The sequence below is a fragment of the Phoxinus phoxinus genome (assembly GCF_949152265.1).
Source record: "Phoxinus phoxinus genome assembly, chromosome: 21".
NCBI lineage: Eukaryota > Metazoa > Chordata > Actinopteri > Cypriniformes > Leuciscidae > Phoxinus > Phoxinus phoxinus.
The window spans coordinates 580,824-596,673 of NC_136896.1; the positions used below are offsets into that span (position 1 = coordinate 580,824).

The following is a 15,850-nucleotide window of genomic DNA, read 5'->3' on the forward strand; positions in this document are numbered from 1 at the left end:
AACAGAAAACTCACTTCTAAAGCAAGAACATTTACTGGTAAATGTGGAATCTTTTTTTATTCCAAGTACATCTTTGGCTAGATACTGTTGTAAAACTTTGAGACGCTGTAACTTACAATTCCTCTGTGTATGCTCCCCCCGGAGAGCAGCGTTGAGCCAATAGCAGCGCTGTGGGAAGATGAGCCAGAAACTGCAGCCCACGGATGCTCACGCGCCGGCGCATGCACCAGCTCCTCGGATTCATTTCCCTGTTAAATAAAGCTTCTTTATTGGCATCAATGGTTCCATGAAGAACCTTTAATCTCTCCATTTCACATAAAGTTTTTTACTTCAGATTATTAAAAATGGTAAGAACTTATCTCTGAAAGAGAGCGTTGGAAATCAGTGTTAAAACCTTCTGGTTGTTAAGAAGAATAGCGTGTGATTGAGAACTAACGCTTCAGTCGGGAGGAGAATGACCTTGTGTTCAGTGAGTGTTTAAATGTCCTTCTGTCTTGTAGTGTGCACTTCATCGTAGAAAAATATAAATATTGTTGAAATTAGCTATCAAACTTTCCTGGGTTTAACTTAATAATATCAAAGGGGCTGTATTTAAAAAAAAGCATTTATTAATTGCTTTTTTTTGTAGAGGAACTTAAAGAACGAGACCTGTTTCGACTTCCTACGTTGTCTATGAAAGTATATAGAGAGCCTAAGCCCCGCCCCTTCCGGTGGACCATGGGACCTTATTTCGGAAAAATATTGTATGGTAGTCAATGGCGAGAGACAACAAATATGTTGATCTTGTTTGAATCCAACCCTGAATTACACATATGATGTTTGTCCATTTAAAAGATACATTTTAAAGGAGAACTCCGGTCAATTTTAACATTGAGCTCAATTTTTAGTAAATTTGGAGCGCTGTCAATACAGAGAACAACGACAAAAATCGGTGTTGCCTACACCGTGTTATCCTCTTTTTAAAATTTGCCCAGCCATGTTGAGTGATTCCTTCAGAGTGAACACGAGTGGATCTGACTGCAGTAGATGTGAAAGATATTAATAAAAATGATGTTATATCAGCCAGCGCACAGACCTGTATTTACTTCCTGTTTTCGGTCGAAGTCCAAAGTAGTCGATTGTCGAGTTGACGCGCATAGGTTTAGTTACTTAGATCACGCGCGTGAACTCGACAATCGACTACTTTGGACTTCGACCGAAAACAGGAACTAAATACAGGTATTTGCGCTGGCTGAAATAACTCATGAATAATATCTTTCACATCTACTGCAGTCAGATTCACTCGTGTTCACTCTGAAGGAATCACTCAACATGGCTGGGCACTTGTAATGACACATCCAGGATGATAAGAGGCTAAAAGCAGGTTTAAAACGTGCCCCATTCAAGTCAATAGGGTGCAAATTTTAAAAAGAGGATAACACGGTGTAGGCAACACCGATTTTTGTCGTTGTTCTCTGTATTGACAGCACTCCAAATTTACAAAAAATTGAGCTCAATGTTAAAATTGACCGGAGTTCTCCTTTAAAGTCAAGAAAGTCGCAGTTTGATGTAAAACTGTTGAGGTGTAAGACTGTGAAAATACGTAATTACAAACACTACAAACCCAAAAGGCGCACATGTGACGTATACCTTTTCTCTCAATGAGTGAAGCTAACTTTACTGAAGCTAACTTTACTGAAGCTAACTTTACTGAAGCTAACTTTACTGACGCTAACTTTACTGAAGCTAACTTTACTGAAGCTAACTCTACTGAAGCTAACTTTACTGAAGCTAACTTTACTGATGCTAACTTTACTGACGCTAACTCTACTGAAGCTAACTCTACTGAAGCTAACTTTACTGACGCTAACTTTACTGAAGCTAACTTTACTGAAGCTAACTCTACTGAAGCTAACTTTACTGAAGCTAACTTTACTGAAGCTAACTTTACTGAAGCTAACTTTACTGACGCTAACTTTACTGAAGCTAACTTTACTGAAGCTAACTTTACTGAAGCTAACTTTACTGAAGCTAACTTTACTGATGCTAACTTTACTGACGCTAACTCTACTGAAGCTAACTCTACTGAAGCTAACTTTACTGACGCTAACTTTACTGAAGCTAACTTTAACTTTACTGAAGCTAACTTTACTGAAGCTAACTTTACTGAAGCTAACTTTACTGACGCTAACTTTACTGAAGCTAACTCTACTGAAGCTAACTCTACTGAAGCTAACTTTACTGAAGCTAACTTTACTGAAGCTAACTTTACTGACGCTAACTTTACTGAAGCTAACTTTACTGAAGCTAACTTTACTGAAGCTAACTTTACTGAAGCTAACTTTACTGACGCTAACTTTACTGTAGCTAACTATACTGAAGCTAACTCTACTGAAGCTAACTTTACTGAAGCTAACTTTACTGAAGCTAACTTTACTGACGCTAACTTTACTGACGCTAACTTTACTGAAGCTAACTTTACTGAAGCTAACTCTACTGAAGCTAACTTTACTGATGCTAACTTTACTGAAGCTAACTTTACTGAAGCTAACTTTACTGAAGCTAACTTTACTGACGCTAACTCTACTAAAGCTAACTTTACTGATGCTAACTTTACTGAAGCTAACTCTACTGAAGCTAACTCTACTGAAGCTAACTTTACTGAAGCTAACTTTACTGATGCTAACTTTACTGAAGCTAACTCTACTGAAGCTAACTTTACTGATGCTAACTTTACTGAAGCTAACTTTACCGAAGCTAACTTTACTGAGGCTAACTTTACTGAGGCTAACTTTACCGAAGCTAACTTTACTGAAGCTAACTTTACTGAGGCTAACTTTACTGAAGCTAACTCTACTGAAGCTAACTTTACTGAAGCTAACTTTACTGAAGCTAACTTTACTGATGCTAACTTTACTGAAGCTAACTTTACCGAAGCTAACTTTACTGAGGCTAACTTTACTGAAGCTAACTTTACCGAAGCTAACTTTACTGAAGCTAACTTTACTGAGGCTAACTTTACTGAAGCTAACTCTACTGAAGCTAACTTTACTGAAGCTAACTCTACTGAAGCTAACTCTACTGAAGCTAACTCTACTGAAGCTAACTCTACTGAAGCTAACTCTACTGAAGCTAACTCTACTGAAGCTAACTTTACTGAAGCTAACTTTACTGAAGCTAACTCTACTGAAGCTAACTCTACTGAAGCTAACTTTACTGAAGCTAACTTTACTGAAGCTAACTCTACTGAAGCTAACTCTACTGAAGCTAACTCTACTGAAGCTAACTTTACTGAAGCTAACTTTACTGAAGCTAACTTTACTGAAGCTAACTCTACTGAAGCTAACTCTACTGAAGCTAACTCTACTGAAGCTAACTTTACTGAAGCTAACTTTACTGAAGCTAACTTTACTGAAGCTAACTTTACTGAAGCTAACTTTACTGAAGCTAACTTTACTGAAGCTAACTTTACTGAAGCTAACTCTACTGAAGCTAACTCTACTGAAGCTAACTTTACTGACGCTAACTTTACTGAAGCTAACTTTACTGAAGCTAACTTTACTGAAGCTAACTTTACTGAAGCTAACTCTACTGAAGCTAACTTTACTGAAGCTAACTTTACTGAAGCTAACTTTACTGAAGCTAACTTTACTGACGCTAACTTTACTGAAGCTAACTTTACTGAAGCTAACTTTACTGAAGCTAACTTTACTGACGCTAACTCTACTGAAGCTAACTCTACTGAAGCTAACGTCTGTCATGTTCTCTATAGTCTCCCGTTATAATCGTAACGTTACGCCGTGATGCCGGAGTGTGTTGTACCAGACCGCACACACACGAGCAACGGTGACGTATAGTGCGAGACGAGAGATGTAGTTCATTGAGCGATGTTCACATAAAACTAAACGTTACTCTTCTGTTTTATGACAAACTGCGACTTTCTTGACTTTCATAATTATCTTTTAAATTGACAAACATCATATGTGTAATTCAGGGCACAGTTCAGACTACCATACAACCATTTTTTTCTGAAATAAGGTCCCATGAGCCGGAAGCGGAGGGGCGGGACTTACTGATTTTAATGTGGAGAACTCGGGTCGTTTTTGCCGTGAAAATCAAAACTAGCCTATGTGACGTTACGCTAACGCAGGGCGTGCGCTCCCGAGAACCTCTCTTCCGTAAACAACAATGTTCAGGATCGAGCCATTCTGTACTGTAATGTCCATTGTCTTGCAAAGAAAAAGGATTCATTACTATAATCTCACATAGTCAGATGTACATTAAGTCTCAAAATACAGCCTAGGCCTACTTTATAATCAAACTATCATAATGACAGTGTAATCTTAATGATGACCTCATCTGTCGATATGATGCCGGTGAATCATCCACACCTCTGATCAGAAGCCTTCTCTACTGTTTCTGTCGTGTGTTTATGGTTATTGAGAGGAAGCACGTTTATCTAAAGGTATTTCTAACTTTGTTTTACTTCTCAGTGAAGTGTGTCAGGTCATTGAATCGCGTTCAGTCTCTTGTGCGTCACGTGTTCGCGAGCACGAGCAGGAAGTGCGGCTGCAGTTCCAGTAACGGCCACCGGTGTCGCTAATAACACGGGTTTCTCAATTATACATAAAGCCCCTTTAAAACAACTTCATATTTCAAGTTGACTAAACTTAAATATTTAAGGCTTTTTAAATGTATCTTTAAACAACTTTGAGTTTTTTTAACCTCTTCCTCTTACAAACTCTTAAAATTAGTGCAAAAAACAACTTCTATCTGCCGCAAAACACTAGAAATGTAAAATGAACCCATTATGAAATTTCCTCTTTTTAATTGTGAGATGTGACATTTCATTATTGTGTCTATGCACATCTCTGGTTATGGATGTCAGATGAATGGGAGTTTAGTGCCAGTATCGGTCAGATTGTGTAGTTTAGCCAACATGGAGCCGTGTTCGATTACAAATAAATACATGGTGTTTTTTATATGGTTGGTTAGAAACATATGCCCTCGTGAATATGTAAATGTCTCTGAAAATAAACTATGAGGGGATTTCTTCTAAAAGTGGGTTTCTCGCGGTGATTGGAACATCTGGCCTGTTTTTCAGCATGTTTCGGACAAATATCACTAATAATGTTGTATATACAGTATGTGTAGTTATTAATGTCGAGAGATTAAGTATTTTTAATACAAGACCTCAATACATCGCATGTAGAGCGACACTGCCCTCTAGTGGGCGGAGTGCAAACTGACTCGGGAAAGCATTTAATTCACTTTGGTTCACTGTTTCTTTATCCAGGATGATTGGTAATCTTTATATTGATTACTGTAGCACCGGGAGTGATCATTTATAAACTTCTGTACAAAATTTGATGAGTTTTGTCTATACTGAGATGTTTGATCAATAAAACCTTGTGTTAAACCATATAAAATTGTGTTTATATTGAGGTACTAAATATTTTTTATTTGAACTGTTTTCCACAGAAGTATTCACACACACACACACACACACACACACACACACACACGCGCACACACACACACACACACACACACACACACACACACACACACACACAGTCACTGGAGTGTTGTGACAAAATGATTATAGAAAAGTGCATTTTAAGTAATTTTTAAATTTAGGCTACTTTGACATTTATTTTCAATGAATACAAAATATCGATGATGAAAGTTGCTGATTCTGTTAGCATGTTCAGCACATAATCTGTGGAAGGAATATGTAAACTCGTTTAATGTTATAATAACATATTTTTCCTCAGATCAAGTGTGACTTTTTTGTGTGTAAAATTTTGATCCCAGACACACACACACACACACACACACACACACACACACACACACACACACACACACACACACGATGATCAAACCTTCTGTGTGTAATGACTGAAACTGGTCACTGGGTGTCGCTGTCGCAGCAGGAATCACGCGCATTACACCAGCCGGCGGGAAACATTAACACCCACACACACACACACACACACGGTGTGTTTAAACAAGCTGCACTGATTCATGAGTGAGTATGACATGAGGCAAACACACACACACACACACGATGATCACACCTCGCTGAGCCTCAGCCTGTTCTGCGTGTAATGACTGTAACTGACCGCTGGGTGTCGCTGTCGCAGCAGGAATCACGCGCATTACACCAGCCGGCGGGAAACATTCACACACACACGGTGTGTTTAAACAAGCTGCACTAATTCATGAGTGAGTATGACATGAGGCAAACACACACACACGGTGTTTTAAACAGAAGGTCAGAGTACAGGCCGTTTCTCTCCGGTCTCCGCCATCAGGTTCGACTACATTACAGCATAACTGGGTTTGTCACTGTTAAAATTCTGAATCCGACTTGAAGCCGTTTAGTATCTTTGAACTGAAGATCAATGTCCAGTTTGATTTCATCTTCACATGAGTTGTGCTCGGTGTTCTTTTATTAACGTTAGCCGCGTTTCCATTACAGATTTGCGCAAATATTTTGCGATATTTTCTAAATGCCGATAAAAAAAAAAACTATTGCGAAATGACGGCGTTTGCATTAACTGATGTTATGTGACTGACACGTAATAAGTCACAACACTAATTATGTCAACATATGTTGGTAGGTTTACATACAGCAACTGCATTATTTTATGTGTGTTATTCATCATTAATGACGACGAAATCCCCTTATACTGTCTGTGAGCGACACATATGAGGAGTTTCTGTGTGTTTCTCCCTCATTTCTGCTTCAATCTCTTGATGGTGGTATTTCTTTAAGGTTTAGAATCCAGTATTCATATCATAAGTATTTTATGTAAATAATAAGGCACTGGAGGCTGTGCTGTATTGTGAAGAAGTCCCGGCTGAAGGGCGTTGTTCGGCGCGGAGTAAAGCGGAGTCAGCCGTGACTTATTCCCCACACAGCTCTAGCCTCCAGTGCCTTATTGCTTTTATAAAACAGTTACCACACAATACAAATATTAAAGCCGAAAAATATGTATCGATGCAACTTTCATGAAGTAAAAATCACTAAAAGCCTTCCTTCCGCTGGAAAAAATAGTGCCTGGCCGTAAACAGCAACAGAAGTTACATTATTCCGCCGTTAGATGGAGACAAAGACCGTCTTTATGAGCGAGTCAGTCGGCGGAGACTTTTACATTGAAACGACTCAAACTTGAGAACACGGAGAAGAAAGACGCAGATGACAAGATGTCGCAGCGGACATTCAAACGGATCTTTTAAATTATGAATACAGGACCGTTTTCAATTTGAAGGGTAATGAAAACGTCAGTCATTAAAATCAACTATCTTTTTGAGTTAACAATTTGCTAACGACAGAAAAAAAAACCGAAATAAGATGGGACTCATGGGAGGAACAAGAACACGAAGGTAAGAAATTAATTTACCAACCAAATTAGGAGTTATAATCACTGCAAACGGCTGACTGACCGAAGCGTCGTGACGTCACCGCGCGCGTGCACTGTAGCAGATGGCGTCATTGCGCGCTTGCACGTGTAGGCTCGGCTGAAAATACTGTAAATGTGTCAAATAAGCCAATATTATTTTTACATAGTGAATGTTATGGTTTCTGATTACAGTAGAACTGAAGCATGTTAATTTATCAGTAGGAAATTAATAACTGAAGTTCCACAATGTTGTCATCTGAACATGCTTATGATGACATACTTGTTTTAGTGTCTTTAATATACGAGTTAAGCTGAAGTTGGGGGATAAAATGCATCTTTGAACCAGAACAACAACATAGTTTTAACACTTGTTTATATATCACTGTAAATTTAGTTTTCAGTTCACACATTATTCTCAGTTTCATTTCTTAATGTTTGATTAAGAAATGAATCCCAATCCCATAAAAACATTAATTTTTCATCTCTTTTCACTAAATGACGGAGCTAAGCCGAGTTTAAATGTTTCTCACAACTACAGCGCGTCTAATTTAGCAGAATAATTCAGTATCGCAACAGTAAAGTATGTTTATTTCTACAGCGCTTTACAGATCCTCTCAAAGCAACCGCAACAAACAGGAGAAGAACAGAGTTGATGATGCACAATTTATCAAATAATATGAGATTAAAATCCAACAAAATAGTATTAAGTCAACAGTGTCAGTTAAATGACTTCTGTCTAGATTTACAGTAAAAAACTAAAACTTTAAATGAGACAAATGTGTCTGATGAGCAAACAATAGACTTATCAGAGAATGTTTTATATATATATATATATATATATATATATATATATATATATATATATATATATATATGATATTGTATTGTATTGTTTTTTAAGCTTATCTGGAAAATTACTGTATAATTAATGAATAATGTTTAAAACTGCTTCCAATCCTATAAAAACATCTCTTTTAATCTTTTCACTGAGTGACTGAGAAGTGAGTTTACAGCATGTTACATTTTACCCGTGTGAATTTTTTAAGCTTAAGTGAAAAAACCCACTTAAATGTTTATTTTCTAAACATTTTCTGAAATAAAATATTTAAATATATAAAAATAAAAATATATAAATAATATATTTTTATTACATTAATGAATATTTTCTTCTAGAGTGTAATAAATAAAATGCAAATCTATATGTATGTGGTGAGGAAGATAATAAAATATTTTTTTTGTATATATCTATAAATACACAGACAATGTGTTATTTATATATAAAAACTCTGTATATTTATATATAATATAATGTATGTATAAATATATATATACAGTGTATATGCAAATATTTCTTAAATATATACATGCATATGTGTGTATTTATACAAAATAATTATACACCGAACACACACACATGATGTAAACACAAACCTTTATTTTGGATGCGATTAATCTTTGCCCAGCACTAATATATACATACACACACACACACACTATTTATATTTGTTTTAATTATAACATATGTATATGTTATGATTATAACAAATATAAACAGTGTGTGTATATATATATATATATATATATATATTATATATATGGAAAAAATATATACATAATTAAAATAAATATATAAAATATATAAATAAAAAAATATATACATAATTAAAATAAATATATAAATAATATAAAATATATAAATAAAATAAGAAAATATATAAATAATATAAAATAATGAGGTTAATTAACGTTGTCTTAACGGCTACTTTATTTTTCAGTGAATAAATCAGTTTAATATCCATTATTTTCAGTCTCATTTGAAACTGCTGTCTATCAAAACAATACTTTTTAATTATTATAGTTAATAATGAGTTTAGATGTCTGCAGGAATAAGTGCTTTAAGCCTGAGTGAGGGGAAAGCAGATTTCCAAACGCTAGTTTATATTTCCAAAGCTGTTAATTAACGCCCTGATGCCTGTCCCTGCAGCTGGTGTGTGTGTGTGTGTGTGTGTGTGTGTGTGAGACGATGCAGAAGCTGGAGTTTCCCGGGATCGGACACAAGCTGCTGGAGGCCTTGAGTCTGGGCCGACGACAGCGGCTCATCTTCCCCCACACGCTCAGCGAGCATCCGCGCGCACTCACACACACGCGCGCGCATGTCCCTCGGGATCAGCGCCCCTCCCTTCCCGCATCCGACCGGGATGAGAGCGAGAGCGAGCTTCTGTATCTCTCCTTCGTCACAGCCTCGTCTTCCTCACGCCTCTCCTCGTCATCCTCATCCGAGAGCCCGCACGCGAGACGCAGGCATGGCGTGAGCGAGCCGCTGATCATGGGAAACCAGGACGGGAAGCTAAAGCGGGAAGCAGGAGCGGCGGATGAGAGCGGGGCTCACGAGGGTGGAAAGAAAGGGAAGAAAGCACACGGGAAAGCGGGGGAGGGAGGGAAGAAGAAAGGCAAAGCGGACAGATCCTCAGTGTTCCCGCACATCCGCAAGCGCAAGAACCTGAAAGCCAAGGGATTCCTGAGCGCATCCAAGGAGGACGCGCTCGACGCGCTCGATGGCGCTCAGTCCCGGTGCAACAATAAAACACCGGACCTCTCCGGGGATGACGAGCTCGGACACTCCGACGCCGAGACCGACAGGCCTCGTGTGTGCGTTCTCCCCGACGGGCCCGAGGAAGAGGAGAAGATCCGGAGCTCCGGGTCCGACACGGACATGTACAGCTTCCACTCGGCCGCCGAACAGGAGGATCTACTGGCTGACATCCAGCAAGCCATCCGGATCAAACAGGGGGGAGTGGCGCTCGGCGACATCGAGATCCCGTGGGAACGGGACTGTAAGGACAACACGCCGACTCCTGATTCCCCCGAGCCGTTCACGGTGCTGGAGGCCGTTCCCAAACACGAGCACGCTAGGCTAGGCAAGGCAAGGCAAGTTCATTCATGCTGCATTTCATACACTGGCCTTACACTGACGATAATCACACCATAAGCGAGATTAGAACGAGTCCACGGGTATATCTGTGGCTGTAAACAATTAATCGCGATTAATCGAATCCAAAATAAAAGTTTGTTTACATAATATATATGTGTGTATTGTGTATAATTATTTTGTATATAAAAACACACACAATCATGTATATTTTTAAGAAAAATTGGTTATATTTATATATAAAATATTTATATATAATATAAATTATATAAATGTATATAAATGCAATTATTCCTTAAATATATACATGAATGTGTGTGTATTTATACATAATTATACACAGTACATACACACATATATATTATGTAAACACAAACTTTTATTTTGGATGCGATTAATCTTTTGACAGCCCTAATTTTTATATGATTTATATTACCGGTATATATAAATAGAACTATTTTATATATAAATAAATAATACATTTTTCTTAAATATATACATGCATGTGTGTGTATTTATATATACAAAATAATTATACACAATACACACACGTATATTATGTAAACACAAACTTTTATTTTGGATTCGATTAATCGTTTACAGCCCTAGGTCAAAATTATCACTTTTCTTTTATGCCAAAAATCATGAGGATATTAAGATCATGTTCTAGTTATGAGGTATAAATCTAAAGTTCAAGAGTGACTGGTTTTGTGGTCCAGGGTCACATATGATAGTTAATAACATGAATTAAAGTGTAAAACGATGATGTACAGATGAACACCACTATATCATATATTTCACAACTCCCAGTTTTACTCTGAGATTTCCTCATGAGGACTCGATCAAATATGTCTCACACACTGCAAAACATTGTTTTTCTTACTCAATATTTTTGTCTCATTTCCAGTCCAAATATCTAAAAATTCTTAAATCAAGATGCATTTACTATAGGATTAAAATGCCATTAGATATGTCTTGTTTTCTGGGGTGAGTTTTTGCTTAAAGCATGTGTGTGTGTCCCATGCTGATCACTGTGTGTGTGTGTGTGTGTGTTCTTCCGTTAGCGAGACGCAGATCCCGGCTGTGAATGGAGTGAATGGAGACTCGGATGCGGGCCTTTGTGCCGGCGCCACAAAAGATCCCGACTCCCCCGTTCCCGATCCCACGGTTGCCGTGACGACCAGCTTCCCGGATCTCAGCGCCTCTTTCGAGAGCGCGGTGGAAGCCGAGGAGGATTCGGCCCCGAGCACGGACACGCTCTCGGCGGGGTCGGTGGAGTGTGTGAGCGCTGACGAGCGCCGGCGTAAGACTAGCGTCACGTTCCCGTCGCACACCGAGAGCCCGTTAGCCACGCGGCTACTGAAGTCCTCGGTGAAGCCGTATCCACCAATCAGCACGTCGTACATCAAGACCACGACGCGTCAGCTGAGCTCTCCCCTGTGCTCGCCGGCCCCGTCCCCGACGCACAGCCCGCGGGTCCCCCGGCCCGACAGGAGGCGGGTCAGACGCCAGCGCTCGCACAGCATCACCGGACCCTTCAGCCGCTCCGCGGACTGGACCGAGGACATCCGCGCGCCGAAAGCCGTCGGGTCAGCTGACTATCTGGAGTACGGTGGCTCGGAGGGAACGCTGAGGACGCGGAGACCGTCGGCATCTCAGGCTTCGGCATGCGGCTTTCAGGAGGTTTTCACAGGTGAGGCTCGGGATACCGGGAGCTAGCTTCTCTACGTTAGCTAATGCATGCGCTAATAATGAGCGTGAGCTATGCATCTATTCATTAACCCTTTATGTCAGTGCACAGTGCATTAACTAATGAGAATAATGACTCTTCTATTAAAAAAAACACAGATTTTTCTGGCTATTATCATTTGTCAGGCTTTAAATAGTTAAACAAGAACTAGCATTGAGCGATGCATTTATTTATTAACCTTTGTTAATGTAAGCTCACAGCATTAAACTCCCTTTATTTTGACCAATTTCTTCGGAATAAATGTAATGCACATGTAAACAAATATGTGGATCAGATTTCAGAGTTTAGGCTTCATATAAACAGAACTTTCTGAATCTGAAATCAGACTGAATTCGTTCGGATTGACACATTAGTGCATGTAAACATCCCTGATTATACACACACACACACACACACGTGACGTCGGGTTGATTCTAGATCCGTGTGTTAATCATAAACAACTCTTAAACGCTCTCAGCTTTAACACTCAGTGCTGAGATTTAATCAGATCACGAACATTAACTGTGAGCGCTAGTGTTGTTCCTGTGGTGTGTGTTCATCAAGATGTGCACGACTAAATGAGCTTGGTTCAGTTCAGCGGTTCAGTTCAGCGGTTCAGTTCAGCGGTTCAGTTCAGCGGTCCAGTTCAGCGGTTCAGTTCAGCGGTTCAGTTCAGCGATTCAGTTCAGCGATTCAGTTCAGCGGTTCAGTTCAGCGGTTCAGTTCAGCGGTTCAGTTCAGCGATTCAGTTCAGCGGTTCAGTTCAGCGGTTCAGTTCAGCGGTTCAGTTCAGCGGTTCAGTTCAGTGGTTCGGTTCAGTTCAGTTCAGTGATTCAGTTCAGTGGTTCAGTTCAGTGGTTCAGTTCAGCGGTTCAGTTCAGCAGTTCAGTGATTCAGTTCAGTGGTTCAGTTCAGTGATTCAGTTCAGTGATTCAGTTCAGAGATTCAGTTCAGTGGTTCAGTTCAGCGGTTCAGTTCAGTGGTTCAGTTCAGTTCAGTGGTTCAGTTCAGTGGTTCAGTTCAGTGGTTCAGTTCAGTGGTTCAGTTCAGTGGTTCAGTTCAGCGGTTCAGTTCAGCAGTTCAGTGATTCTGTTCAGTGATTGAGCAGATCTGGATCCCTTCTTTTCTCCTATTCTTCCACACACACACACACACACACACACACGAGCAGATGGCACAGTGTTGATCAGACCCTGAGGACTCTAGTCCATTAGTGACATCACTCGCTCGCTCTCAGCCAATCAGATCGCGAGATGATGCTGAAGCTCAAAGCACATGTTAGACTCTATTGACCGATGAGATGCGGATCGATGGGAACCGGCAGCGGATGGGCGTTAGAGACCGTCGTCATGTGACTCTAATATTGTCTTCTACACTTTTTCTTTCTTTAATCTAAAGAACCGTTTCCACTGTAAAGCATCTTTAATGGTTCACCAAATAAGTACATTTATATTTCAGAGTGAAGCTAACAGCAGAGGAACTACTGTAATATCTGACATTTATCATTATCATACACTAGCAGACGTTCTGACGGACTCCAGAACCACTTTGACAGAATCAACACAGAATATGAGGTTCTTCCTCAGTGTTTCCAGCACTAATATCTAAACATTCTCAAATCAAGATGTGTTTACTGGAGAAGCAGAATAACTGAAGATATCAAGTCTCGTTTCTGAGAAATTTATCACAGTTAAGTGACAATTGTGTAAGAGATGACGTGTTTTTCTTTTAAATAAGTATCTCTGACCCCACTAGCAGATTTTTATTTTTAAGCTTAGTCACTTTATTTTGATGCATTTCTCAGAAAACAAGACTTAATATATCTTGATTTTAGAACGTTTATATATTTGTGAAGGAAAACAGTGAAGCGTTGTTGTGCCATAGACGGGTTAGACTCGCTCCTGCTTCTCTTGTTCTCTTCCCATGGTCCATCGGGCTAAACACACCATGCCAAATCTCTCTAAACACGTGTGTGTGTGTGTGTGTGTGTGTGAGTGTGTGTGTGAGTGTGTGTGTGAGTGTGTGTGTGAGTGTGTGTGAGTGTGTGTGAGTGTGAGTGTGAGTGTGAGTGTGTGTGAGTGTGAGTGTGTGTGTGTGTGTGTGTGTGTGTGTGTGTGAGTGTGAGTGTGTGTTGCTCCAGGCTAATGTTTGTCTCTTCTCACACTGAACTCCAAAACCTGCATAATGATGGCAATGCTGATCAACTAAAACACCAAATACTGATATCCTTCATCCCCGGAGACAGGAGAATGTGTCGATTGATGTCTTCAATAGCAGAACTACATCTCCCATGATGCACCTTGCTGTGTCTTGGCTCTCTGACGGTGTTCTTTGTTCTCATTGACATGCTAATGAAGTTAATGATCTGTAAACTCAAGACACCGTTACAGAGTCTCTCTGAAGACGAGCTCAGACTCGGAAGGCTTGTTTCTGCCGTGGAATACATAAGCAAAAAGTAATTGTGCCCAATTATGAATATATTTATTGCAATTATGAATATATTTATTGCAATTATGAATATATTTATTGCAATTATGAATATATTTATTGCAATTATGAATATATTTATTGCAATTAAGAATATATTTATATCAATTCTGACTTTATTTCTAGCAATTCTGACTTTAGCCATGTTTCCATCCACCTATTGTTGTGTGGATTTTGGTATATTGCATAAAATAACTGCTGGATAGAATCGCCATGATTCTGTGCTCCATTGTGGCGGATAATTATTATTTTTATCCGAAAAGAAAAATGCGCATAATTAATTAATGCAATTGCCATTGATATTATTGCAATTGAGTTTATATCTCACAATTCTGACTTTATTTGTTGCAATTCTACCTTTATTGCAGTTCCATGTTTATATCTTGCACTTTTGAATTCTACCTTTATTTAGAACTTTTTAACTATTGAGAAATATATTAAATATAGATTTTTGACTTTATTTCCCACAAATGTAAGTTTATATCACACAATTTGGACTTTATTTCTTACAATTATCAGTTTTTCTTATGACTTTTTTTTTTTTCTCAGAATTTTGAAATATATTAGATGTATAGTTTTTTTTTCTTGCAATTTTGAGTTTATAAATACAAATTGACAAGAATTACCTTTTTAATTAATTTTCTTATTCCGTGTGGAAACAAGCTTCCATAACAGAGAGTGTGTCTATATGACTGAAGAATCCGAGACCAGATCTGATTGTTTTGTTGTGGTTTGATGCGGGAGCGCGCAGTGATCATGTGACTCCGTGTGTGTGTGTGTGTGTGTGAGACTGAGAGCTGAAGCACTGCAGCAGTGACTCATTCACAACAATCTGTGTGTGCACTGCAGAAATCACAGCGCCGACACACTCCATGTTCCTCGGCAACTAATGAACTAACAGTGCTGGCGGTTTCACAGCTGAAGATGTTCAGGTTTAGAAATGCAGCCTGTGTTTGGATAAAGCATTAGAACTCTTCAAGTCCTCCAGTGGTGAAACTCCAGCTTTTAATGTAGTTTATGTGTATGTGGTGTTATTAATCTGCTTTTACACACACCATGTGTAAGTTCATAAGTGGACAGCATTGCTGAGTATTTTCTGCTTAAAACTGCAGTGAACCAAAGACAGTCTCAAACACACGGTTTGAAATCGCTGGTGTTTCTGACGTCACACACTACCTTGACCAATCAGATCAACGTGTGATCGTCAACCAGTGGATCTCTGAGTGAGTGAGTGAGTGGAGGCGGGGCTCATTTGCATATTCATTGAACCACGCATACTAAATGAGGCAAGGGTGTCGAGTTACATTCAAGATA

The 15,850-nt window shown here is 39.1% G+C and overlaps 1 protein-coding gene and 1 long non-coding RNA gene across 10 annotated transcripts in view; one reads left to right on the forward strand and one right to left on the reverse strand.

Moving 5' to 3' along the window:
* LOC306989872 overlaps positions 1–4,607 on the reverse strand; it is a 10,428-nt gene extending 5,821 nt beyond the window's left edge. For both annotated transcript variants that reach the window (XR_013795760.1, XR_013795761.1), the window contains exons 1-2: positions 4,334–4,607; positions 117–248 (exon numbers count right to left, since the gene is read on the reverse strand). This is a non-coding gene — a long non-coding RNA (uncharacterized lncRNA). The remainder of the gene's footprint in view (positions 1–116; positions 249–4,333) is intronic.
* A 1,372-nt stretch (positions 4,608–5,979) lies between these two features.
* fmn2b (formin 2b) overlaps positions 5,980–15,850 on the forward strand; it is a 51,465-nt gene continuing 41,594 nt past the window's right edge. For 3 of the 8 annotated variants that reach the window (XM_079595035.1, XM_079595036.1, XM_079595037.1), the window contains exons 1-3: positions 6,219–6,299; positions 9,376–10,319; positions 11,385–12,013. In XM_079595035.1, the coding sequence (XP_079451161.1) occupies positions 6,222–6,299; positions 9,376–10,319; positions 11,385–12,013 (1,651 nt within the window). In that variant the 5' untranslated portion in view covers positions 6,219–6,221. Of the gene's footprint in view, positions 6,326–7,133; positions 7,375–9,375; positions 10,320–11,384; positions 12,014–15,850 lie in introns of those variants that run through there. The other 5 variants (XM_079595040.1, XM_079595038.1, XM_079595041.1 and 2 more) reach the window with 5 other exon arrangements.